The sequence below is a fragment of the Nomascus leucogenys genome, chromosome 1a, assembly GCF_006542625.1.
Source record: "Nomascus leucogenys isolate Asia chromosome 1a, Asia_NLE_v1, whole genome shotgun sequence".
NCBI lineage: Eukaryota > Metazoa > Chordata > Mammalia > Primates > Hylobatidae > Nomascus > Nomascus leucogenys.
Window position 1 is genome coordinate 91,000,684 of NC_044381.1, and position 26,000 is coordinate 91,026,683.

A 26,000-nucleotide genomic window follows, 5' to 3' on the forward strand; every position below is an offset into this window, starting at 1 on the left:
CAATAAATGGTGTTAGGACAACTGGATGTCCACATGCAGAAGAATGAAATTAGACCCTCATTTCACACCATATATAAAAGTCAACCCAAAATGAAATAAAGACTTATATGTAAGACCTGAAACTATAAAACTATTAGAAGAAAACCTAGAGAAGAAGCTCTGTGACATTGGTCTGGGCAATGATTTTTCTGGATAGACAAAATAGCAAAAATAGACAAATGGGATTACATCAAACTAAAAAGCTTCTGAACAGCCAAGAAAACAATCAACAGGGTGAAGAGACTACTTACAGAATGAGAGAAAATATTTGCAAAACATGCATAAGGAGTTAATATTCAAAATATATGAGGAACTCAACCCAATAGCAAGAAAACAAACAACCTGATTTTTTAAATGGGTGAAGGATCTGAGTAGACGTTTCTCAAAAGAAGACAAACAAATGGCCAACAGCTATGTGAAAAAATGCTAGTATCACTAATCATCAGGGAAATGCAAATCAAAATCACAATGAGATATCCCCTCATACCTGTTAGAATAGCTATTATCCCCTCATACCTGTTAGAATAGCAAAAGAAAAGTGTTGGCGAGGATGTGGAGAAAAGGGAACACTTGCACACTATGGGTGGAAATATAAATTAATACAGCCGTTAAGGAAAATAGTATGGAGGTTCCTTAAAAAATTAACTATGCAACTACCATATTATCCTACAGTCCCACTGCTGGGAATATATCCAAAGGAACTGAAATCAGTCTACCAAAGAGATACCTGCACTCACATGTTTACTGCAGCACTGTTCACAATAGCCAAGATATGGGATCAATCAACAGATGAATGGATTTTAAAAATGTATATACAAACACACATAGACACAGATAATGGAATACTATTTGGCCTTTAAAAAGAAATTGGCCGGGCGCGGTGGCTCACACCTGTAATCCCAGCACTTTGGGAGGCCAAGGCAGGTGGATCACGAGGTCAGGAGATCGAGACCATCCTGGCTAACACGGTGAAACCCTGTCTGTACTAAAAATACAAAAAAATTAGCCGGACGTGGTGGCAGGCGCCTGTAGTCCCAGCTACTGGGGAGGTGGAGGCAGGAGAATGGCGTGAATCCGGGAGGCGGAGCTTGCAGTGAGCCGAGATCGCGCCACTGCACTCCAGCCTGGGTGACAGAGCGAGACTCTGTCTCAAAAAAAAAAAAAAAAAAAAAAAAAGGGAAAAGAAAGAAAGAAATCCTGTAATAACATGGATGAACCTGGAGAACATTATATGAAGTAGAATAAACCAGGTACAGAAAGACTAATACTTCATAAGCTCACTTATATGTGGGATCTAAAAAAAGTTATTATAGAGGTAGAGAGTAGAATGGTGGTTACCAGGGGCTAGGGAGCAGGGACTGAGGAAATGTCAGTCAAACAGTATAAAATTTCAAAATAAGAAACAGAACATTACCAGCATCCTAAAAACTCGTGCCTGTGCCACCTTCCAGTCACTACTGCAAAATGGAACCCAAATTATAACACTATAGATTAGTTTTGCTTGTGAAATTTTTACAAACAGAATAATGTAGTGTTATACGTTTGAGTGTCTGGTTTATTTTGTTTAAAATTATGTTTGTGAGATTCACTTATACTGCTAATTGTTGCTATCGTTCTTTTCTTGTCATTGCTCTGTAGCATTCCATTAAATATATGACAGTTTGTCCATTTTATTGTTGATGGACATGAGTAGTTTTCCATTTTTGCCTATTATGACTAGTACTGTTATGAACATTGTTGTACATGTCTTTTAGTGAATGTTTTATTCATTTTTCTGTTGGTACATAACTGGAAGTGGAATTGCTGTGCTGTAGTATAAACATACATCAGTTTTTGTAGATACTGCCAGTTTTTAAAAATGATTGTACCCATTTCCACTCAACTGAAACAATGAATCTTACTTGTTTCACATTCTCACAAACATTTGATATAATTTTGTTTTTTGTTTTAGTCATACTGATATTTCTTTTCTAATACAGTCTTAAGCATAAATATACTTTGAATATCCTCTTTTGTGGAATGTCTGTTAAATCTCGTCCATTTCTTTATTGTATTATCTGAATTTTCCTTACTGATTTGCAGGAGTTCTTTATACATTATGGGTAAAAGTCCTTTGTCATGTGTGTGTATCGTATTATATACCATCTCCTGCTCTATAGCTTGCCCTTTCACTCTTTTAATCATATCTTTTGATTAATTTAATTTTAATGTAGTCCAATTTAATTTAAATAATTTCATTTGTGTCTAGTGCTTCTTTGTGTCCTGCTAGAAAAATCTCTGCCTGCCTGCAGCATTAGTATATTGCCTATTTTTTTCTAAAAGCATTATTATTTACCTGTCATATTTAGCTCTAAAATCCCCCTGGAATTAGTTGTTGTGTATGGAGTGAGGTAGGAGGTTAAGATTCATTATTTTACATATGGATATCCAGTTAACATGCAGTACTATGTTGTCTCCATTGTAACTTAGTGACTTGCATGTATGGGCATCGGGGAACCTGCCCTGATAATCACGTAGGTTCTTTTCTAGTTTTCTAAGCGTCGGCTGGCTTGAGAAATAAAAGGACAGAGTACAAAAGAGAGAAATTTTAAAGCTGGGCGTCCGGGGGAGGCACTGCACGTTAGTAGGATCCATGATGCCCCACAAGCCACAAAAACCAGCAAGTTTTTATTAGGGAGTTTCACAAGGGGAGGGAGTATGCGAATAGGTGTGGGTGACAGCCATCAAGTACTTAACAGGGTAATAGAATATCACAAGGCAAGTGGAGGCAGGGCGAGATCACAGGACCACAGGACCGAGGCGAAATTAAAATTGCTAATGAAGTTTTGGGCACCACTGTCATTGATAACATCTTATCAGGAGACAGCGTTTTGAGATCAACTGGTCTGACCAAAGTTTATTAGGTGGGAATTTCCTCTTCCTAATAAGCCTGGGAGCGCTATGGGAGACTGGAGTTTGTTTCACCTCTGCAGTCTCAACCATAAGAGACAGGTATGCCCCGGGGGGCCAGTTCAGAGACCTACCCCTAGGTGCGCATTCTCTTTCTCAGGGACATTCCATGCTGAGAAAAGGAATTCAGCAATATTTCTCCCATTTGCTTTTGAAAGAAGAGAAATATGGCTCTGTTCTGCCTGGCTCACTGGCGGTCAGAGTTTAAGGTTATCTCTCTTATTCCCTAACAATTGCTGTTATCCTGTTCTTTTTTCAGGGTGCCCACATTTCATATTGCTCAAACACACATGCTGTACAATTTGTGTAGTTAACGCAATTATTACAGGGTCCTGAGACGATATACATCCTCCTCAACTGACAGGATTAAGAGATTAAATTAAAGACAGGCATAGGAAATCACAAGGGTATTGATTGGGGAAGTGATAAGTGTCCATGAAATCTTTACAATTTATGTTTAGAGATTGCAGTAAAGACAGGCATAAGAAATTACAAAAGTATTAATTTGGGGAACTAATAAATGTCCATAAAATCTTCACAATCCACGTTCTTCTGCCATGGCTTCAGCCGGTCCCTCCGTTTGGGGTCCCTGACTTCCCGCAACATATGGGTCTGTTCTGGGCTTTTTTTTTTTTTTTTTTTTGAGACGGAGTCTCGCTCTGTCGCCTGGGCTGGAGTGCAGTGGCGCAATCTCGGCTCACTGCAAGCTCTCCTCCCGGGTTCACGCCATTCTCCTGCCTCAGCCTCCCGAGTAGCTGGGACTACAGGCACCCACCACCACGCCCGGCTGAGTTTTGTATTTTTAGTAGAGATGGGGTTTCACCATGTTAGCCAGGATGGTCTCGATCTCCTGACCTCATGATCTGCCCACATTGGCCTCCCAAAGAGCTGGAATTACAAGCGTAAGCCACGTCTGGTCTGTTCTGGGCTCTTTATTCTATTACAACCAAGTTTTTTGGTAAAATCCAGCAAGGTGGTATATGTGTGGGACGTTCTTAAGATGAGGGAATTCTAGAGTTAAGTGGAATTAATTTATTCAAAATGTCTAGGAAGCAATATTAGAACATTTATCCTTTAACTAGAATAAGTTACATATTATCAGTAATAGAGCCAAGCTTAGTTGTCAAAACCTCTGACTTTCAAACATATAAAGGGTTCTTTAGTTCTAAACTTTTTTTTTTTCCTTTCTGAAATGGGGCCTTGCTCTGTCACCCAGGCTGGAGTACAGTGGCACAATCACAGAGCTCACTGCAGCCTCAACCTCCCAGGCTCAAGCACTTCTCCCACTTCAGCTTCCTGAGTGGCTAGGACCACAGGTGTGCGATACCACACCTGACTAATTTTTTTGTGTGTCGTGGAAGCAGGGTCTTGCTATGTTGCCCAGGTAGGTCTTGAACTTCTGGGCCCAAGTGCTCCTCCTGCCTCAGCCCCCCAAATTGCTGGAATTACAGGCATAAGCCACTGTGCCCAGTCTACCTCCATACTTTCAGTTATACATCCTTATTAGTAAATGATGTTTGAACATATAACCTAATATATGTATGAAATATATTTATTAATAAGATATATTGTATATGTAGTATACATATATTACTACATTAATATGTTATTTTCTTTATAAAACACACAAAATTGAAATTGAAAGGAAATCATAACATAGAAATAGAAATCCTAATATTTTCTTTTTACACCTCTGTATCAGCTAGGTTATGTGTGTTATCAACTCTCAAATTTCAGTGGCTTAAAACAACACAGGTTTATTTGTCTCATGCTCCGTGTCCATTGTGGTTTGGCTTCAACACTCCTCTGTATTGTATCGTTCTCTGTATTGTTCAACACTCTGGCACCCAGACTGACACAGCAGCCACCAGCTGGAGGCTTGCTGGTAGTCAGGACAGAGGGAAAAATAATGAGGAATTAACACTTAAAGCTTTGGCCTAGATTTGACACATGGCACTTCTGCATACGTTTCATTGGCCAAAACAAGTTACATGTTCTTACCTAATTTGAGGGAAGAAAAGTCCTAACCTTGTGCCCAGGCAGAGAAATGGACATATTTTAGACAGCATTAAAAGTTGACACCTCTCTCATGATCAGTTTTGGAGAACACAGCCCAGGATTTGTGTTTGTCTAAGAAAATAAACACACAAAGACAAGTCCATTTAGCTTCTTCCATTATTTTGTGTTGTTTTTAACACACTGCAGTCCTGAGTAATGAGTCAACTACAACTACAGGCATAGTGGCCTCTCTTGCTTAAAACTCTATAATGGCTTTTCAGCACTCATTATGTAACTCAGACACCTTAATATAGCCTGCAAGCCCCACCTTTCCAGCTTCATCTCACTCCACTCACACCACACCTCAGAGGCCTCAGACTGGCCTTTCAGTTCCTTGAAGGGAGACGTGTGCCCCCTACTTCTGTTTTGAATGTTTTTCTTCCCTTTCTCCTTGTTTTTGCCCGGTCACTCTGTAGCTTTAAGATCAAATATTTCTTCAAGGAAGCCCTCTCTGATTCCCAGAGTACATCAAGTCCTCTCTGTTCTGCGCTCTCATAATACCCTGTACTTTGCTTCCAGAGAAGCCATTCCATTTTATAAGTGTATTCTTGCATTATTCTTTGTTCAGTCAGTTCCCTCCAATTACAGTACAAGTTCCAAGGGGTAAGGATCAAGTCTGTTTTGCTCACCACTGTATGCTATTCCTTGTGTTTAGCCCAGTTACTGGCACATATTAAGAACTCGTTAAATATTGAGTTTGGTTATAGTTTTATATTTTAGATCTGTGACATTTGTGTAGTCTATAGAGAACATTTCTGAGATATTTATACAGTCCATAGAGAATGATTTGATAAGAAGATGTAAATCACACAAACTGCAAATACACACTTGTTCTGTGCCTCTATGTCTTAGGGAGTCTAAGAGATTCCAAGGTCAGAATGTTTTTTCCTGTTCTCTCTGAATTGAAATATACCCTCACATAGATTTTCACTTTCTTTAGGTGTTTTTGCTTTTCTCACTTTTTGAGTGATAATTTTTGGTTTAAGTTGAGAGCCATACAGTCAGGGGATATATCACGTTTAACATAAGTGGCAGTAAAACTGCCCAAGCAATGAGTGTATTATATAGGCATAGTTAATAAACAAGCTGTGTGATATTAAGCTATGTTTCTCTCTAGCTTTCTGGAGATAGTACTGAATTCCCAAAACACAGTGTGATTTATTTTTTATGATAGTATGCATCAGCAAAAGGGCATATATGTATATTAGATGCTTGGAAAATGCTTTGCTATAGATTTACGTCTTTTCACTATTTGTCTTCATATATAATTATTGGGGGCAACTTTAGTCTTTTCTGTTTCTCTTTTCAGAAAGAATAACAATTTTTTTCACCTTATCTATGTTTCATTGTGGACTATCAGTACCGATCTTCATTTAAAATGCAAATGTTCTAATAATCTACAATCATAACCTTATGGTAGAACTGATACAGACATTGTAATCTCTAAGCCTCTGAAAGTAGTGTTCTGCATTTTTATTCTGGAAGAGAGCTACTGCTTCTCATCAATAAGAGAGTGGGATTAAAAGGAACATGAGTACGGATTATATTTGCAGAGCATGTCTATTTATTCAACAGTATTGTTGAATAATAACATTTCTTAAGTATCATCTTCCCTCAGTATATGTGGGGGATTGATTCCAGAATCGCCCTCCCCCCGCCACTGCATATTCCAAAATTCATGCATACTCAAGTCCCACAGTTTCTTCTAGGACATCAGCCATTCCGGTACTTGGGTTTTGTGGCGGGCAAATACTATATTTTTTATCTGTGGTTGGTTTGAAAAAAATTCACACATAAGTGGACCCCCCCACAGTCCAAACTCATGTTCAAGGTTTAGCTATATCTATTTTGTAGCAGAAGCTAGGGAAACTTAGAAAGAGAATGACCTTTTCTATGAAACTTAATTTTGTTTCAAACAATAACATTCTGATAAGAGCTGAGTTTTACACTTTTGTTAGCACTGTCAGTTTTCTCAACTATAGAATGGGAATGATAAAATTACCATCTCATCTGGGCACGGTGGCTCACTCCTCTAATCCCAGCACTTTGGGAGGCCAAGGTGGGCGGATCACCTGAGGTTGAGAGTTCAAGACCAGCCTGACCAACATGAAGAAACCCCGTCGCTACTAAAAATAGAAAATTAGCCGGGTGTGGTGGCGCATGCCTGTAATCCCAGCTACTCGGGAGGCTGAGGCAGGAGAATCACTTGAACCCAGGAGGTGGAGGTTGCGGTGAGCCAAGATTGCGCCATTGCACTCCAGCCTGGACAACAAGAGTGAAACTCCGTCTCAAAAACAAACAAAACAAAAAACAAAATAACTGTCTCATAAAGTTCTTGTGAGGAGTAAATAAGACAGTACATTTAAAGTACTTATCCCAGCACCTGGCATATAACAAACACTCCGTATATTTTAGATTTACTGTGAGACTTCGTGCAGAATTACCTCTTAGGTATTTATTTTCCTCTGTTCCTCGCTTCTTATTTTTCTCCAAATTGTCATCAAAGATAAATTTCTAAAACAAAAATCTGATTGTATAACTACCTCTTTGATACCATCTTTTCAGCTTTGAAAACCTTTAGTGGTTTCCTGTTGTCTGAAGAGGAATGCCTCAAATACATGGATGGTATTCAGCATCTTCCCACGTGGCCCTAACCTTCCTTCCCAAACCGTCTTCTGCCTTGACCACCCACTGAGTTGCAGCCCAAATAGGCCACACAGTTTTATTTTGCTACCTTGGCTTGTTTTCTTCCTTCTGTCTAGAATTCCTGCTGTGGGTCTCACCTCCTCATCACCCCACAACCTGAAGAAACAATTGTCTATGGGAAACTCAAAGATTCCTCTTCTTTCTAGGCAGAATTTTTGGTTCCTGTTTATTCATCTCTTTTTAGTATTTATTATGATATCAAAGGTAATTCTGTATGTCTTGCTCTCTTACTAGCTCATGAGTTCCTTCAGAGCAGAGGCCATAGTTTATCCATCATTGTGATAACATTGATGAGTGCCACTAGAACTCAGTAGGCACTCTGTAAAAATTTGTTGAAATAATGTATTAATATTTGGTTTAATTTTATTTTGATTTCAGTGTGTTTTTATTCTAGGTCCTTGGCCTTGTCCAAAACATGAGTGTTTTCCAGTGTCCAAAATGTAAACACAAAACTCATATTTTTGGTGCTGATGGTGCAAGGAAACTAGCACAGACCCTCGGTCTTGAAGTTCTAGGTAAGACTGTGGGATGTTGTTTTGTAGAAGTGGCAGAAGGGAAAGTGGGGATGAGGCTTGATGATTAAGAGTGTCTCAGATGCTGGGCACGGAGGCTCATGCCTGTAATCCCAGCACTTTGGGAGGTCGAGGCGGGCAGATCACGAGGTCAGCAGATCGAGACCATCCTGGCTAACACGGTGAAACCCCATCTCTACTAAAAATACAAAAAATTATCCAGGCATGGTGGTGGGTGCCTGTAGTCACAGCTACTTGGGAGGCTGGGGCAGGAGAATGTCATGAACCCTGGAGGCAGAGCTTGCAGTGAGCCAAGATCACGCCACTGCACTCCAGCCTGGGTGACAGAGTGAGACTCCATCTCAAAAAAAAAAAAAAAAAAAAGGAATGTCTCAGAAAATGATGAGTTGCTTTTGGCTTTGTGTTTTAAATTAATATAGCACAGTTCTATGTGTTAACCTTTCTTTGGCCTTTTTGAATAGGTTTCTTCTGTCAACTATGATAATAATTTCTATTTTAAATAAAAACTGTCTATAACTTAAATTTGAGAAGAGAGTTTTGTAGTCCAAGTACTGTAATTTGAAGCCATATTTTAAATGATAGTCATGAGTGTGTTTGCTAAGTTGGGTGTACATCTTTCAGTAGAAACAGGTACATTAAAATATCTGTTCAGTATGTTGTAAAAACCTCTAGAAGTGTTCATTCTTAGTGCATATATAAAAATGCCTTCCTGATTAATTCTGTATTTGTTAGTCTTTCTGCTTTAGAATGACAGTATTTACTGTTTTCTGTAATATTTAATGTGTTTGATATGTCTATAAAATATGGCACCTGAAATTTACATTGTACACACTGTTCATGGCACTGAACTGAAGAGTTCATTAGTGCTATGAGGAGAACTAAAATCATGTGTTAAATAAGCTAACACAGGTTTTGGATAAAACATGATGTTCCAAAAATCCACAGGCAACGTAACAGACTTTTTAGAAAACATGTTTTGATTTTCTAATTGTGAACGAGTTTCTGTTCTTGCCAAAGGCAGATGTTAGATGCTGAATAAGGAAGGCATAAAGTGAATTATTAGACTTAGGTAGTTAAAAATTAAGATCCCTAGAGGTCAAGGAATTTCAAAACATTCTCTGTTATAATTAGGTCTCTAAAAGTTGGTATTAAATATATTATTGTTATGCATTTGCACTATAGCAGCCGCTACAATACCAGGTGAATACTAATGATATATTTTGATACATTGCTATAATTATAGCCACTAATTATATTCTGCACTGTTTTTCATTTAACCCAGAAAGTTCAGTTTTCCAAATCTGCATAATAACAGATTGACATTCACTTATATAATAAAGCAAATGTGTAATTGTAATGGCATTATTGAATTATACTGACAACATTGTAATTTCCTAACTTACAAATGAGCTGAACAATTTGCTAAGTCAGTTATTTAGAATTTGAAACATTTCATTGAGAAACAATGGTATGTATGGAAGTTACATTTTAACCAATGGCTCACAGATGTACAGTTACCCTAAAAATGTATCAGAAACACTGATTACTGATCACAAAAATTTGATGGTGCCCTAGACTGCTATGTCTGACAGTGTTAGGGGAAAAATCATTTAGAGTTCCTCGTTAGGGCATGTCCTCTCCTTTTAATGTAGTCATGGGTCCCATGGTGTCTCCCATGAAATGGAGCAGGGCTTCAATTATGAAGAGGTTGGAATTGGGAATGAGGAACTGAAATCAGGGAAAAAGCTTTCTCAGCTCTGGCCTCTTGGCCAGTTGAACCTCCTGGGAACCTTTATTTGTCCTTTGCTGACTCCCTGGCAGACTCTTAATTCAGTGGATCGTGTTTTAGATGATTATTTGGCACAATAGCTCTTCAGAATCTTATCTATATTTACCTACAGGGACAGTTTCTGCATAGTAGTTAAGGTCTCAGACCATCTCACAGAAAACCCTTTAACCTATTATATGTCTGAAAAGTTTCCTCATTTCTTTCAGACTTAGCACCTCAAAAATACTTCTCAGGCTCAGACTGCTCCTCACTCACTTTTACTTTTTAAAAATCCCTGTCTAGATACAACCATTAGCCCATTATCATTCTTACTAGGTACCTATTTTTAACAAGATTTTTCCCCTTCTTGGTCTAGTCTTCTGTGTCTGTAGGTAGGATTGTGAGTATCTGGAGATAAGAAATGATGTCAATAGATGGCTATATAAAGGAGAAGGTTTTACTCTTTTACCTTCCATTTCTGCTGTAGAAAAGAAATCATTCATGATTCTTTACTAGAATGACAGTTCATAAATTGAGAGGAAAGAAACTTCATTTCTAAGCATTTTCTATAACATTTTTTTCTGCCTGCTCCTGTGACAGTTTCCTATAGTCCGAAGTTGATCTAGAAAATAGGAATCAAATTTAATGAAAAGCTAATCCTTAAATGGATACTGAAATATGTATTTGTCATTTGGCCATTGGATATTGAGGAAAGACTTATAGTTTAAGATCACAGCATTTGACAAGAGGATCATCAAATAACATTTCCTTTTCCATGTACTTCATAGTATATATTGTAATATTTTTATAACATATACTTCATTATTTAAATTGCCTGACATGGTGCTAAATTACTTTTATGAATAAAACACCACATACACGTATGTTTTAATAACCTTTGCATGGATTTGGAGTGGTTCTGAGAATGCTAAGTACCATGGCAAGTCAACTTTTCGACTTAAGACCCCACTCACTGCACTTTAAATCTCAGTCTTGATAGACTTCATTTGTGATAGTGTGCTGGAAAGAGTATATTGGATGAGGGGTCAGAATTTAGGTCAGCTTCTAAATTCCACTGCCTGATAGTAATATGTCCTCAAGAAAACACACCTCTCCCATCTCAGTCTGTATTTTGGAGGTTCTTATAATATACTTGCTGAGATCTCACCAAGCTCACAAGTTATATATGGTGCTACATAGGTTAGTAAATAATAAGAGAAAAATAATTCTGTCTGATAAAGAGACAGATAGTTGAGATAACAGGTCTGGCCTACTTTTGACCAGTTCTTTGAGCTCACTCCATTTACCAACATCAGGAAGGTTATTTTGTTGTACTTTTTTTTGGACTACTTTGCCTCCCCATATTTTTCTTTTCAGTTTCCTCTTATTATGTGGCATGATGTGTCATATCAGATATTAATGGGAGAAATCATTTGCAAATGTCTTCCAAGCCATTGCTTGCTTGGAGACCTCCAGCAAAGAATAAATCAGAGGTCTCATCCCTTGATGGGGTGCCACAGAGCTTTCCTATATAAACATGTACAATCACTGTACTACTCTAAAATAGAATATTTTGTTTGTAATTCCCATTTGAAATTTCTTTTTCAAAGATTCAGCAATTAGAAGATAGTCGATTTGAATCAATTTCGTTCCGATTTTGTTTCTTTCCATAGTTCAAATAGTGAGATTCAAAATGCCTACATAAACTTTTCTGGTTCTAATGGATGTCTGCTGGGCTCTTTTAGGAGACATTCCCTTACACCTTAATATAAGGGAAGCTTCAGATACAGGCCAGCCAATTGTGTTTTCACAGCCTGAAAGTGATGAGGTAAGTTCCATTTTTGGATACATGTTTTTATTTCTTTTTATATACTTTTTGAAATATAGAAAGAAAGTTGGGAAGATTAAGCCTATATATTTGCAGTGTATATATATATTTAAACAAGGATTATTTAACTTGCCCGAAGCATCTTTAAGTTACTATCATGTACAGTAAGCTTCCAGTGCTGGCTCTAAATTATCAGCTAAACAAGTTTACCTACAGAGAATCATCACCCAACCAGTTTTCTCATGAAAAGCATGAAAATAGAGTTTGTAAAATTCTTATGTTGCTGGCTAGCAATATCTAACTGCCCAAGGTTATTATATTTCAGTATTAGAAGTTCAGCTGATTGGAGAAGGAAGCCTAATGCAAGAAAGTATTGAATTGGATATAAGGCAATTGTGTAAACCATTAGAGGTGGGATTTTTTTTTTCTTTCCTTTTTTTTTCAGACAGGGTTTTGCTCTGTCACCCAGGCTGGAGTACAACTGTGCAATCCCAGCTCATTGCAGCCTTGACTTGCCATGCTCAAGCAATCTTCTTATCTCAGCCTCCCCGTCCCGAGTAGCTAGGACCACAGGTGCACACCACCATGCCCTGCTAATTTTTTTTTGTGTGTGGAGACAGAGTCTCACTATGTTGCCCAGGTTGGTCTCGAACTCCTGGACTCAAGTTATCCTCCCATCTTGGCCTCCCAAAGGGCTGAGATTATAGGCATGAGCCACCATGCCCAGCCTAGAGATGAAATTTTCATTGCATTTATTTTAATAAATATAACTGGGAAGGTGAGGTAAAAAGACTAGTAGTGTTTCATTAGCCAACATCATTGGAGATACAGTTGATAGATTTTCAAAATTACTGCCAAATAAAATCTTTAAGCATAAAATATTTTAATCTTTTTAAAAATAGAATTAATCATACATATTTTTTTTTTCCTAAATAACACTTGCTATTTAACTTGGAAACTGAATCATCATCTGGCACATCAGTTCAGATGTTGGTCCTTTGTTGAACAGTCCCAATCGATCTTCTAATAGTTTTTCTTTTTTTTCTTTTCCTTAACTAATGGGTATAGCTTTACAGTAATGGTATTTTTTCCAAAACATAACTGCTGCTCTTTATATTCTAGTTTGCTTCCTTTAATCTTCTGTGAATTGGAAAATAAAAGAGCCAAGTTTGGTTAGAGCTGTAAAGTAAGAGTAAACGAACAGGAATCTTGGATAAGTAAAGTATATTCATTTTGAGTGATCTGTTTCCTGCGTTTAGAGGTCCTTTCCTTTTCTTAAGGGTCAGCAGCTGTGGTATAGATTATTGTTTTGCTGGCGATATTATCTCTGAGTGGATACAGTTTAACAGTTACATTGTTTTTCTCTTCTCTGCCTTTTAGGTATTAAATGTTAAATTTCCTTTTCAGTCTTTCTCAACAATTTTTCAGATAAGCGAAAAACCGTAATCCTTTATCATCTTCATAATTAAAGTCTTCCAATCCCAACTACCATAGCTGTACTTTATGCAATATATGAAAAAGTTCTTTGAAAATTGAGGGTTTTTTTGTTTTAATTACACACTTTTAAGTGCCTTCTGAGAACAGACTATAAAGACATTTCACAGTGATTCCTAGTGAATAAGAATAATTACTTACCAGTGCATTTCAATTAAGAGCTTAGATTTTTATCATTTTTTTCACCTGTTCATTATTTTTTCTTTGAAATCCTCCTGAAGAAAGAAACATTTCATTGAAGTTGGAGGAATGTAATATAACAGAGAACATATAGCCACCATCCAAAGATAATACGATTTAATACTCTAAATAGCATTGTTAGATTCTCGAAGGGGATCTCTGCATGGCAGGAAAAGCACTAAATCTGAGTCATCATGGGGTACCAAGTTTGCCACTTTCTATGTGTGACCTAAAGCAAGTTTTCTAACCTCTCTGAACCTTTCTCTCCATCTATAAATTGATGTCATATGAGGAAGATGAGAAAGAATAAATGAAATAATAATGTGAAAATACCTTGAAAAATGCCAAGTAGAATACAACCGTATTTACCTTCTGAAACTGCCTGTATAAGATGTCATGACACTAAATGTCTCTCCTCTTCCCTTTGCTAAAGAGCTGAGTCCACTTAGTGTCCTTGACATGGTTTCAAGTAAATATCACTCTTTGATGTTATTTAAAAATCAAAGTAGGCCCGGCATGGTGCTCATGCCTGTAATCGCAGCACTTTGAGAGGCTGAGGCAGGCGGATCACAAGGTCAGGAGTTTGAGACCAAGCTGGCCAACATGGTGAAACCCTGTCTCTAGTAAAAATACAAAAATTAGCTGGGCATGGTGGCACACACCTCTAATCCCAGCTACTTGGGAGGCTGAGGCAGGAGAATCACTTGAACCTGGGAGGCGGAGTTTGCAATGAGCCGAGGTCACGCCATTTCACTGCAGCCTGGGCAAAAAGAGCAAAACTCTGCCAAAAAAAAAAAAAAAAAAAAAAAATCAGGGTAGCAGAATTTGAATCATGAGAGAAGAATTCCCAGCTTCAACATCAAAGACATTAACTCCTAGACACTAAGAAGCTGTGATTGAGGCCTAGGATCAGAATCCTCCGGTTAGTCTTGTGATGAATCTTGCCTCCTGAAACCCTCCTTCCCTTTCCCCTGTGAACTCAAATAGAAATGTGCTCTTAAAAACTAGTCACAACGCTCTCACCAGATTCTGTTGTATTCATAGAAGCTTAATACCTATTCTGCCTGCATGTTTTCATTTAAAGAATGAAGGAAGTGTTTATTTGCCAACATGATAAAACTTCTGCAGAAGTTAATGGGGCAAAACTTATAATCTTATTTGTTAATTATCCACTTTAGACTGATACTGTTTTTTGTTTGTTTGTTTGTTTTTTGAGACAGGATCTTACTCTATTACCCAGGTTGGGGTGCAGTGGCACAATCTCATCCTCCCAAGTAGCTGGGACCACAGGTTCACACCACCACATCCAGCTAATTTTTTGTGTTTTTGGTAGAGATGGGGTTTCACCATGTTGCCCAGGCTGGTGTCAAACTCCTGAGCTCAGGAGATTCACCTGCCTTGGCCTCCCAAAGTGCTGGGATTACAGACATGAGCCACCACACCTGGCCTAGACTGATACTTTTTATTGTTTACTTTTAGGGGTTGACTCATAGGCACAATTATAAATCAGTAAATGTTTGATCATTAGCTTTTTGTCTTCCTTCTTACTCCACCTTCTCCATTTTCCATCACTCCATCCTCCCAGCACCAGGTGTTAGGGCTCTTATTCTCTGCCCACAAAATCCTTTAGAATTATACATTGAGGATTTAACTTTCCCAGTAACATTTAACTTTCGGAAGAGGCAAACACTAAAAATGTAGTGATTAATTTAAAGATATGAATTGTGGTGAATTTAAGACATCATTGGAAATGTTGGAAGAGCTGTTAGTACTAATTAAAAAGTACTAATAATCTGCTGCTTGCTCAGACAATGGGCAAAACCTTCTGCACATGTACACCACTTAGGAAAGGCAAGTAAGACTCCAAATGTGAGTAGTGTAAAGTAGCCAGACAAAACAATAGAGGAGGGGAGAGAAGGCGATATTTCGAATTCAGAACCCCTAAATTCAATGGCATTCCCACGTGCTGGTGTGATTAATATTGTTGATGCAATTAAAACTACCTTCTGCTCTTTATTAAGACCAGAAAACAAGGAATGGACCTGTGATTAGCTGATAACATTGTGGTTTTATCCTTTTTATCAAGTAAGAATATTAGCTGCAGAAAGACGTGCTATAAGATATTCCTGGTAAAGACTTTCAAATATGAGTGGGAACTTTATTTTCTTACAATTTCTAAATTATCACCTCACAATCTTAATATGAAATGACTGTGTATGATAAATTGGGACTTCAAATATTTAAAAACAAAAACAAAGGAAAAGACCTTTGTGCACTTTGGTTACCATTCATTCCCTGTTGCTATTTAATGGCAGACAGTAGGGTCCAACTGTATTATCTGTGCCTCTAGATGACCTAACAAAAAGATCTTGAATAGGAGAAAAGGGTTAGTCTGTGTAGAGTTGATGAAAGAAGAGAGTATTAATAGTTTGAGTTATCTCAGTTATGTCCTTTACATATGATATGTGTGTGTTACTTTTTTGCTAGTTATGGATTAAACAAAACAAAGATTTGATTATTCCTCAGGTGGGAACAGTGCCCAAAGGACATGTTCATATGAGCTCTTCAATGAGATTGTAAATTTCTTGAGAGTATAATGAGAATAACAGCAGCTACAGATATTTATTATATGCTTCTTCTGTGCCAACAATTCACATGCCATATTCTCACTTAATACTCCGAAAATGCTTTGAGCTAGATATAATTATTATAACCAGTTTACAGATATGGAAACTGAGCCTAGAAGGGTAAAGTAACTTGCCCAAAGCCTCACAGCTGATAAGTAATAACGCCAAGATTCTAAACCATGGCTGTCTGACTTCAAGGCCCCAACTCTTCACCAAAGAACTGTTCTGCCACTATTTTATATGATTACATACCACAGATTTCCCAACACGATGCCTTGCATGCAATACGAACCAAAATGTATTTGTTGAAATAATACTGCACTGGCTAAAAAATTTAGCCTCAACAGTTTTTGAGAAATTGAAACTGTTAAACTAAGCACTTTTAGTGGTTTCTCAGCAACTGACAATATATTACTTTGAATGTGATATATTAGAAGTCTAAGTTTGGAGGTAGTCCATTAAAAAGGAAAGGTTAAATGTAGCCAATTTGATTGTTCTGGAATCATTCAGTATTTTTTGTATTCTGATAGGTTTATGTCTCTAATTTAATGTAGATAAATACTAAAAGATTACAGAATGATGGTCTTGTCTCATCTTGCTTTAGTGAACTTTAAATTTTCATCACAAAATATTAGGCATAAGTACCTAGAAAAGCTACTAGGAGATAAAAGGTATTTATAAAGATATATGGGTGAAAATCAGCACATTTGATTTGAGAGAAACCTTTCTTTATAAGTAGATGTTATTTCTATTTATAAACAAAAACTATTTCTATTAACTACAGCAGAGAAGAACCCATTTTTAGACTATGCTTTATGATTATAATTACTTGTATTTGGGTTTACTGTTTAACATGTGGTGTAGTGGAAAAAGCTGGACTTTAGAGTCAGTTGGACCCAGGTTTGAAGGTTTTCCAGCCTGACTTCATGACCTTGAGCAAATAGCTCCTGATTTCATCATCCAAGTTGAACTGATGATGCTTGTTTTACGTGTCTGAGTGAGATTATTTACATGAAGTACTTGGTATAGTAGGTACTCAATAAAAACATTAAAAGCCTTATTCATGTTTTTAGAGTTTTTTTTTTTAAAGGACTCTCTTAAAATGACTTTTAATGCTTTTCTGGTAAAATAAATCATGATTTAGCTGTTAGGGCTCAAGCATAGTCTTTAAAAATGAAGTCATGCGAAACACTCTTAAAGCACTTCATCAAGTCAAGGCGAATAGACCACAAACATCTCTTTTTACTGTGCAGAGTCTGGGAATTGGTCAGCATAGGTTCAAAGCCCAGCTCATCTCCTACTAGCTATAATGCTTTCGACAAAATTATTTACATTTCTGGATGTTTCCTTATCTGTAAAGTCGGGATAATGATAGAATTTATGCCCAGAGTAACTGTGAAGATAAATAACACTTGGCAAATATTAAGTACTCAGTAAATCTTAGCTATTTTCATTAGTTGTATATAAATATATAACTGTGAGTGTATTATTTTATTAGTTTGTTTTCACACTGCTGATAAAGACATACCAAAGACTGGGCAGTTTACAAAAGAAAGGTTTATTGGACTTGCAGTTCCATGTGGCTAGGGAGGTCTCACAATCATGGAGGAAGGTGAATGGCAAGGAGGAACAAGTCATGTCTTACGTGGATGGTGGCAGGCAAAAAGAGAGCTTGTGCAGGTAGACTCCCATTTTTTTTAAGCTATCAGATCTCACGAGATTCACTATTATGAGAACAGCATGGGAAAGACCCACCCAATGATTCAGTCACCTCCCACCAGGTTCTTCCCACAACACATTGGAATTGTGGGAGTTACAATTCAAGATGAGATTTGGGTGGGGACACAGCCAAACCATATCATTTCACCCCAGCCTCTCCCAAATCATATGTCCTCACATTTCAAACCCAATCATGCCTTCCCAGCAGTCCCCAAAAGTCTTAACTCATTTCAGCATTAACTCAAATGTCCACAGTCCAAAGTCTCATCTGAGACAAGGCAAGTCCCTTCCGCCTATGAGCCTGTAAAATCAAAAACAAGTTAGTTACTTCCTAGATACAGTGGGGGTACAGGCATTGGGTAAATACAGCTGTTCTAAATGGGAGAAATTGGCCAAAACAAAGGGGCTACAGGCCCCATACAAGTCTGAAATCTGGTGGGACAGTCAAATCTTAAAGCTCTAAAATTATCTCCCTTGACTCTATGTCTCAAATCTAGGTCACGCTGATGCAAGAGGTGGGTTCCCATAGTCTTGGGCAGCTTCGTCCCTGTAGTTTTGCAGGGTATAGCCTACCTCCCGGCTGCCTTCGTGGTTTGGCGTTGAGTTTCTGCAGCTTTTTCAGGCACACTGTACAAGTTGTCAGTAGATCTGCCATTGTGGGGTCTGGAGGATGGTGACTGTCTTCTCACAACTCCACTAGGTGGTGCCCCAGTAGGGACTCTGTGTGGGGGCTCTGACCCCACATTTCTCTTCTGCACTGCCCTAGCAGAGGTTCTTCGTAAGGACCTTGCCCCTACAGCAAACTTCTGCCTGGGCATCCAGGTATTTCCATACATCTGAAATCTAGGTGGAGGTTCCCAAACCTCAATTCTTGATTTCTGTGCACCCACAGGCTCAACACCATATGGAAGCTGCCAAGGCTTGAGGCTTGCTGCACCCTCTGAAGCCATGGCCAGAGCTCTTCATTGGCCCCTTTCAGCCATGGCTGGAACAGCTGAGGAGCAGGGCACCAAGTCCCTAGTTTGCACACAACACAAGGACCCTGGGCCCAGCCCACAAAAATTATATTTTCCTCCTAGGCCTCCAGACCTGTGATGGGAGAGGCTGCCATGAAGACCTCTGGCATGCCCTGGAGATGTTTTTGGGGATTAACATTCAGCTCCTAGTTACTTATGCAAAGTTCTGCAGCAGGCTTGAATTTCTCATCAGGAAATGGAACTTTCTATTCCTATCACAGTGTCAGGCTGCAAATTTTCTGAACCTTTATGCTCTGCTTCCCTTATAAAACTGAATGCCTTTAACAGCACCCAAGTCACCTCTTGAATGCTTTGCTGCTTAGAAATTTCTTCTGCCGGGTACCCTAAATCATCTCTCTCAAATTCAAAGTTCCACAAATCTCTAGGGCAGGGACAAAATGCTGCCAGTCTCTTTGATAAAACATAACAAGAGTCACCTTTGCTTCAGCTCCCAACAACTTCCTCATCTCCATCTGAGACCATCTTAGCCTGGACCTTATTGTTCCTATTAGTATCAGCATTTTTGTCAAAGCCACTCAAGTCTCTGGGAAGTTCCAAACTTTCCCACATTTTCCTGTCTTCTTCTGAGCCCTCCAAACTGTTCCAACTGCTGCCTGTTACCCAGTTCCAAAGTCACTTCCACATTTTTGGGTATCTTTTCAGCAACGCTACACTCTACTGGTACCAATTTACTGTAATAGTTTGTTTTCACACTGCTGATAAGACATACCAGAGACTGGGCAGTTTACAAAAGAAAGAGGTTTATTGGACTTACAGTTCCATGTGGCTAGGGAGGCCTCACAATCATGGAGTAAGGTGAAAGGCAAGGAGGAACAAGTCATGTCTTACATGGATGGTGGCAGGCAAAAAGAGAGCTTGTGCAGAGAAACTCCTGTTTTTAAAGCTATCAGATCTCATGAGACTTATTATCAAAGACCAGCATGGGAAAGACCCACCCCATGATTCAATCACCTCCTACCGGGTTCCTTCCACAACACGTGGGAATTGTGGGAGTTATAATTCAAGATGAGATTTGGGTGGGGACACAGCCAAACTGTATCAGTTATCAGTGTAGAAATTAATGGTTTTAGAAAATTTTACTATTGTGTTCTACAGTTACTTTGTATGAATAAGGTAGAGGATATAAGTAATTTTGCATTATATTTATTTAAAGGAACTCTTAAAATGCAAATATCATTACAATGCAGGCATTAGGTTAGCTTGTGGCCCACTCTGTGGCTTAAGAGCTGATCTTAGTGCCCCATGACACTGGGATCCCAGACATAAAGAGTGTAACAATGAAACCAGGATTTTTTGCATGATATCCAAAATTTACCAGGTGAAAGAGCCTATAGGTGCTTGGTGCTGGTGTTACACACCATTCTCGGGGAGATGAAGAAAATGCTTTCCTAAGATAAACTGTAGCATGGTAATAAATAGTCCTCCTTAAAATGACTAACAGCTCTTATGCTAAAGATGGCAGTCTCTAACTGAAGATATCAATTTTTCAGAGCAAAAAGGTGTAATTTCTCTGCAACTAGACTAGGTTGCTAGTTTGCTGACACCAGAATTAGAATTTGAAAAACAGTAATTTCTGGTACTAATTATTATTTCAGAGAGTCACCTTCCAAATAATTACCCTCCAAATAATCTAAAATTCTTTCTTCCTTGTGCCGCCTGCAATGTATACAGCACTATCTTCTCAATACTGAATTTCCTCATCTCACTCAGCCTTTTTACTATCAAATACAGTGGGCCTCTATGACAAACAGTTGATGAGTCATTCAGTGTCTGCTGAAGAGAAATACAGAACAAATAAGTTTGTTCTTTTCCAGGCCAAAGCTTACTTGAGGATTGCTGTGGAAGTGGTAAGAAGATTGCCATCACCTTCAGAATGATTCCCCAAGTGTCCTGGAAATTTGCCTGGTACTGACATTAAGAGGACCTTTGGAAATCAGCAATGTGGTGATGGAACCTACAGAAATAATAGAAATCATAACTTTTTTATTTCTAAGGAAAGAATGTCTTCAGATCTGATTTGCTAAGCTAAGGTTCACGAAACTTTGATGTATCAATGTTAACTGCTATATTTAGGAATTTTTTGAAAGCTGGTGTGTACCACCTGCAAAGAACTGCATTTTATTTTATTGAATTACCTCTTTAGAAATCATGAGTTTATGATGTTACAAGTCCATTTTGGGAGAGAACTGTACACTTTTTGCAGGACCACAGAGTTAGTAATTTAAATGATATACTAAATTTGTGTATGGGCATAAGTATTACGCCTCCCCACCAGGCAATTTGGACTGTCTTTGAATCCTGTCTTTGGTACTATCTTGGATATGTTCTTAATATGAACCTCTGCTTCTTCATCTGGATCACACCGTACCCCAGACTTAATGAATCTCAGTCTCCAGGAGTGGAGCCTGAACATATGTATTTTTAATAAGACCATGATGATGTTGATGATGACTCTGGTAATCATGGCAGTAAGAATAATAGCTAACATTTAACAAGTTATAATTGTTCTTCCATTTGTGTGAGTGGGTACTATTATCTCCATTTTACAGATAAGTAATTTGAGATATAATTTGAAGGCACTCAACCTTGAGTGTCTTGCTGAGGGTTACTGTATCTAGCAAGTGATGGAGCTTGGATTTGAACTTGAGTAATTTGATATTAGATTCATCTTTTTGTACACCAATGTGCTTTTGTTAATTAAAAAAAGGGGGGGACAGCTAGGTGCAGTGACTCATGCCTGTAATCCCAGCACTTTGGGAGGTTGAGGCGGGTGGATCATGAGGTCAGGAGTTCAAGACCAGCCTGATCAACATGGTGAAACCCCGTCTCTACTAAAAATACAAAAATGAGCTGGGCGTGGTGGCATACGCCTGTAATCCCAGCTACTCGGGAGGCTGAGGCAGGAGAATCATTTCAACCGGGAAGCTGAGGTTGCAGTGAGCGGAGATTGTACCACTGCACTCCAGCCTGGTCGACAGAGTGTGACTCCATCTCAAAAAAAAAAAAGTGGGAGGAGATGCAATATTTAGCATTTCCTCAAACTTTTTTTGGCCATGAAATCCACCCCCACCTTCTTTTTCAGAGCATTTCATGAAGTTCACATTTCAAATAATACATTTTGAAAAACATTTATCTTGTGTAATTGAAGCTCAAAGAGATAGCGTCAACGACTTTTCAAAGTCAGGTGGCAGATAGTTTTAAAGCTGCAAGTACTGGTAAGTGTGAGCCATTAGTTAATTCTCATTTATAAAGAAATGGTCTGTCACTTTTGGCACATGCCTTGACATCTGTTGCTGTACAGTTGTCAACCAGAAAATTAGGCATAGAATTTCACATTATTATAAGCATGTTTTCACACAAAAACATGTACATTGAAGTTTATTGCAACTTTATGTGTAATAACCAAAAACAACCCAGATTTTCTTCATTGAGTAAATGATTAAACAAACCATGGTACATTCATACCATGAGTACTACTCAGCAATAAAAAAAGAACAAACTATGGGTATAGGCAGCAACTTATAATTCCAGAGAATTATGCTGAGTGAAAAAACCCAATTTAGAAAGGTTTTGTACCAAAAGATTTCATTTATATAACGTTCTTGAAGTGACATAATTATAGAAATGGAGAACAGATTAGTGATGGCTGTGTTAAGGAGGGGGTGAGGATGGGAGAGAATTGGGTGTGGCTGTGAGAAACATGAGGGATCCTTGTGATGATGGAAATGTTCAATATCACAACTATCAATGTCAATATCCCAGTTGTGATATTGTGCTATAGTTTTGCAAGATGTTACCACTGGGGGAAATTGGGTGAAGGGCACATGGAATCTCTGTATTATTTCTTTCAACTGCATGTAAATCTACAATTATCTCAAAATAAAAATAAAAGTTAAAACACAAAGTGCTGTATCTGAACTGAAATTTACTGGACCAAATTATACTAATTAATATCATGAATAAAATTATGTGTGGGCACACTGTAATCATATCACTCTGAGAAGGAAGTAATGACTTAAAGTTTCAGATATTCTTTGTGTATTTATTGTCTATTGAGGAAGAAGAAAATATAGATGATCATTGAGCACTTGTGAATACAAAAAATACTTAAACCAAACAACTTTATCCAGAAAAAGAATGACTTGAAGTTGTATGTCATCATTTAATACGTATCATGGGAAAATGGGAAAGATAGTCTTTACTCATAAATACATGACCGAGAGAAGATCCACATATAAAATTCCCTGCCCTCTTCTCCTCCTTCATTTGACTGTTGTCTGCAGATGCTTCAAGGAAGTCTACTGAAACAAATGGCAGTTGGAGTATATATGCAGGTTTAGACATGGAGGAAGGACCAGTAGCTATAAAAGAAGAACTAAGCTTATTCTAAAATTTTGCCGCCAACTCCAAAGGTAGACTGAAGTACAGGTAGTTTGCCTGTTTGTTAAGGAGTGATATTTATTTTCCATTCTTCACATCTCAATAGAGTGTAATTAAAAGACTGATATTTTGAAAAGATGAACAAAATTGGCAAACCTTTAGCCAGGCTCATTAAGGAAAGAGAGAAAGAAAGATGACATAAATCAACAAATCAGGAATGAAAAGGAGACATTATTACAGACATGAAAAGGACAATAAGAAAGATTACAAACACTTTATGCCCATTAAATCGAAGACTTAGATGAAACAGGCAAATGCTTTGAAAGAAACTACCAAAGCTCACTTAAGGAATAGATGTATTCCTTTAATATAATTTATGACTGAGTAGTCATAAATTACTTTTAAAAATATAATTTGTGTTAAGAACCAACAAAGAAAACTCTAGCCCCAGATGCCTTTACTGTCAAAATCTACCCAACACTGAATGAAGGAATAATACCAGTTCTACACAAACTTTACCAGAAAATAGAGGGGGCACTTTCCAACTCATTTTGTGAAGCCAGCATTACCCTAATACAATACAAGAAAAGAAGAATACAGACAAATGTTCCTCATAAACATAGACACAAAATTCTTCAACAAATCTTACTTAATTGAATCCAGCATTATATAAAAAGGATAATACATATGACTATGAGGTCATTTTCCTGGGAATGCAAGGTTGGTTCAACATTTGAACATCAATCAATGTATGGCAGATTCAAGAAGAAACAGTAAAGCAAAACAGACTAAAGAAAAAAAGCGGCTGGGCGTGGTGGCTCACGCTTGTAATCCCAGCACTTTGGGAGGCCGAGGCGGGCGGATCACGAGGTCAGGAGATCGAGACCACGGTGAAACCCCGTCTCTACTAAAAATACAAAAACTTAGCCGGGCGTGGTGGCGGGCGCCTGTAGTCCCAGCTACTTGGAGAGGCTGAGGCAGGAGAATGGCGTGAACCCGGGAGGTGGAGCTTGCAGTGAGCCGAGATTGTGCCACTGCACTCCAGCCTGGGTGACAGAGTGAGACTCCGTCTCAAAAAAAAAAAAAAAAAAAAAAAAGAAAAAAAGCATGTTTATTTGAATAGGTATAGCCCAAGCATATAACAAAACTGAACATTCATTTGCAATAAAAATTAGCAAACTAGAAATAGAAAACAACTTTTTCAACCTAATAAAAGGCATCCACAAAGAACTACAACTAACATCATTGCTAATGGTGAAAGACCCACTGCAAGGCTGTCCAAGCTCACCATTTTATTCATTATCATACCTAAGGTCTTTCCTAGTGCAATAGAAAAAGAAATAAAGGCATATAGATTAGAAAGGAAGAAATAAAACCATCTCTGTTCACAGACAAATTGATTGTCTATGGAGAACATTCCAAATAATATGCAAAAAAGCAACTAGAACTAATAAGTGGATTTAGCAGAGATGCAGTATGCAAGGTTGACATACAAAACCAATTTTATTTCTGTATACTAGCAATAAACAATTAGAAATTGAATGAAAAAAGTTCGATTTATAGCACCCAAAAAACCATGAAATATTTACATGTAAATATAATATGTAAAAGATCTGTTATTCTGACAAGTACAAAACACTAATGAAGAAATCAAAGAAAATATTTAGGTGGTGAGACATACCATGTTCAAGGTTTGGAAGACTCAACATGTTTAAAATATCTATTCTCCCCAAACTGATCTATATCCAATGTGATTTCTGTCAAAATCCAACAAGACTCTAAGTGAAATTGACAACTTGATTCTAACATTTTCTTGGAACTAGAGAGTGTCCAGAATAGCCAAATTATTTTAAACAAAAAAAGATTAAAGTTTAGGAACTTACACCACCTGATTTGAAGACTTTTTTTGTTTTTTATTTTTTGAGATGGAGTCTCACTCTGTTGCCAGGCTGCAGTATAGTGGCGCGATCTTGGCTCACTGCAACCCCTGCCTCCTGGGTTCAAGTGGTTCTCCTGCCTCAGCCTCCTGAGTAGCTGGGACTACAGGCATGCGCCACCACGCCCAGCTAATTTTTGTATTTTTTAGTAGAAACCGAGTTTCACCATGTTGGCCAGGAAAGTCTTGATCTCTTGACCTTGTGATCTGCCCACCTCGGCCTCCCAAAGTGCTGGGATTACAGTTGTGAGCCACTGTGCCCAGCCTGAAGACTTATTATAAAACTACAGTAATCAAGGCAATGTGGTATTGGTCTAAAGATAGAAATATAGATCCATGGGACAGAGTTCAGAAACAGACATACACGGATATATCTTGATTTCCAACAAAGGTGCCAAAGCAATTCATTGGAGGATGGATGACTTTTCAGCACTTGTGCTTGAATGATGAGAGATATTTTTACAAAGAAATAAACCTTGCCTCCTTCTAGATCTAAAAACACATCAAAATGGATCATAGACCTAAATATAAAATCTAAAACTATGACACTTCTAAAAGAAAAACATAGAGGAAAATCTTCATGATCTTGAGTTATGCAAAAATAAGACGCAAAAATCCTGATTAAACAATAACAGAAAAAGTAGATAACTGGTATTTCATCAAAACTAAAATTTAACTGTCTGAAAGACGCAGTTAAGAAAATCAAAGGCAATTTATAGACTAGGAGAAAACATTTGTGAAACATG

General features: G+C 37.9%; 1 protein-coding gene across 2 annotated transcripts in view; it reads left to right on the forward strand.

Annotated features, from left to right (window-relative positions):
- NUBPL (nucleotide binding protein like) overlaps positions 1–22,836 on the forward strand; it is a 254,576-nt gene extending 231,740 nt beyond the window's left edge. For both annotated transcript variants that reach the window (XM_003263684.3, XM_030813147.1), the window contains 3 exons: positions 8,147–8,267; positions 11,799–11,881; positions 20,753–22,836. In XM_003263684.3, coding sequence (XP_003263732.1) covers positions 8,147–8,267; positions 11,799–11,881; positions 20,753–20,815 — 267 coding nt within the window. In that variant the 3' untranslated portion in view covers positions 20,816–22,836. The remainder of the gene's footprint in view (positions 1–8,146; positions 8,268–11,798; positions 11,882–20,752) is intronic.
- The last annotated feature ends 3,164 nt before the right edge of the window (positions 22,837–26,000 follow it).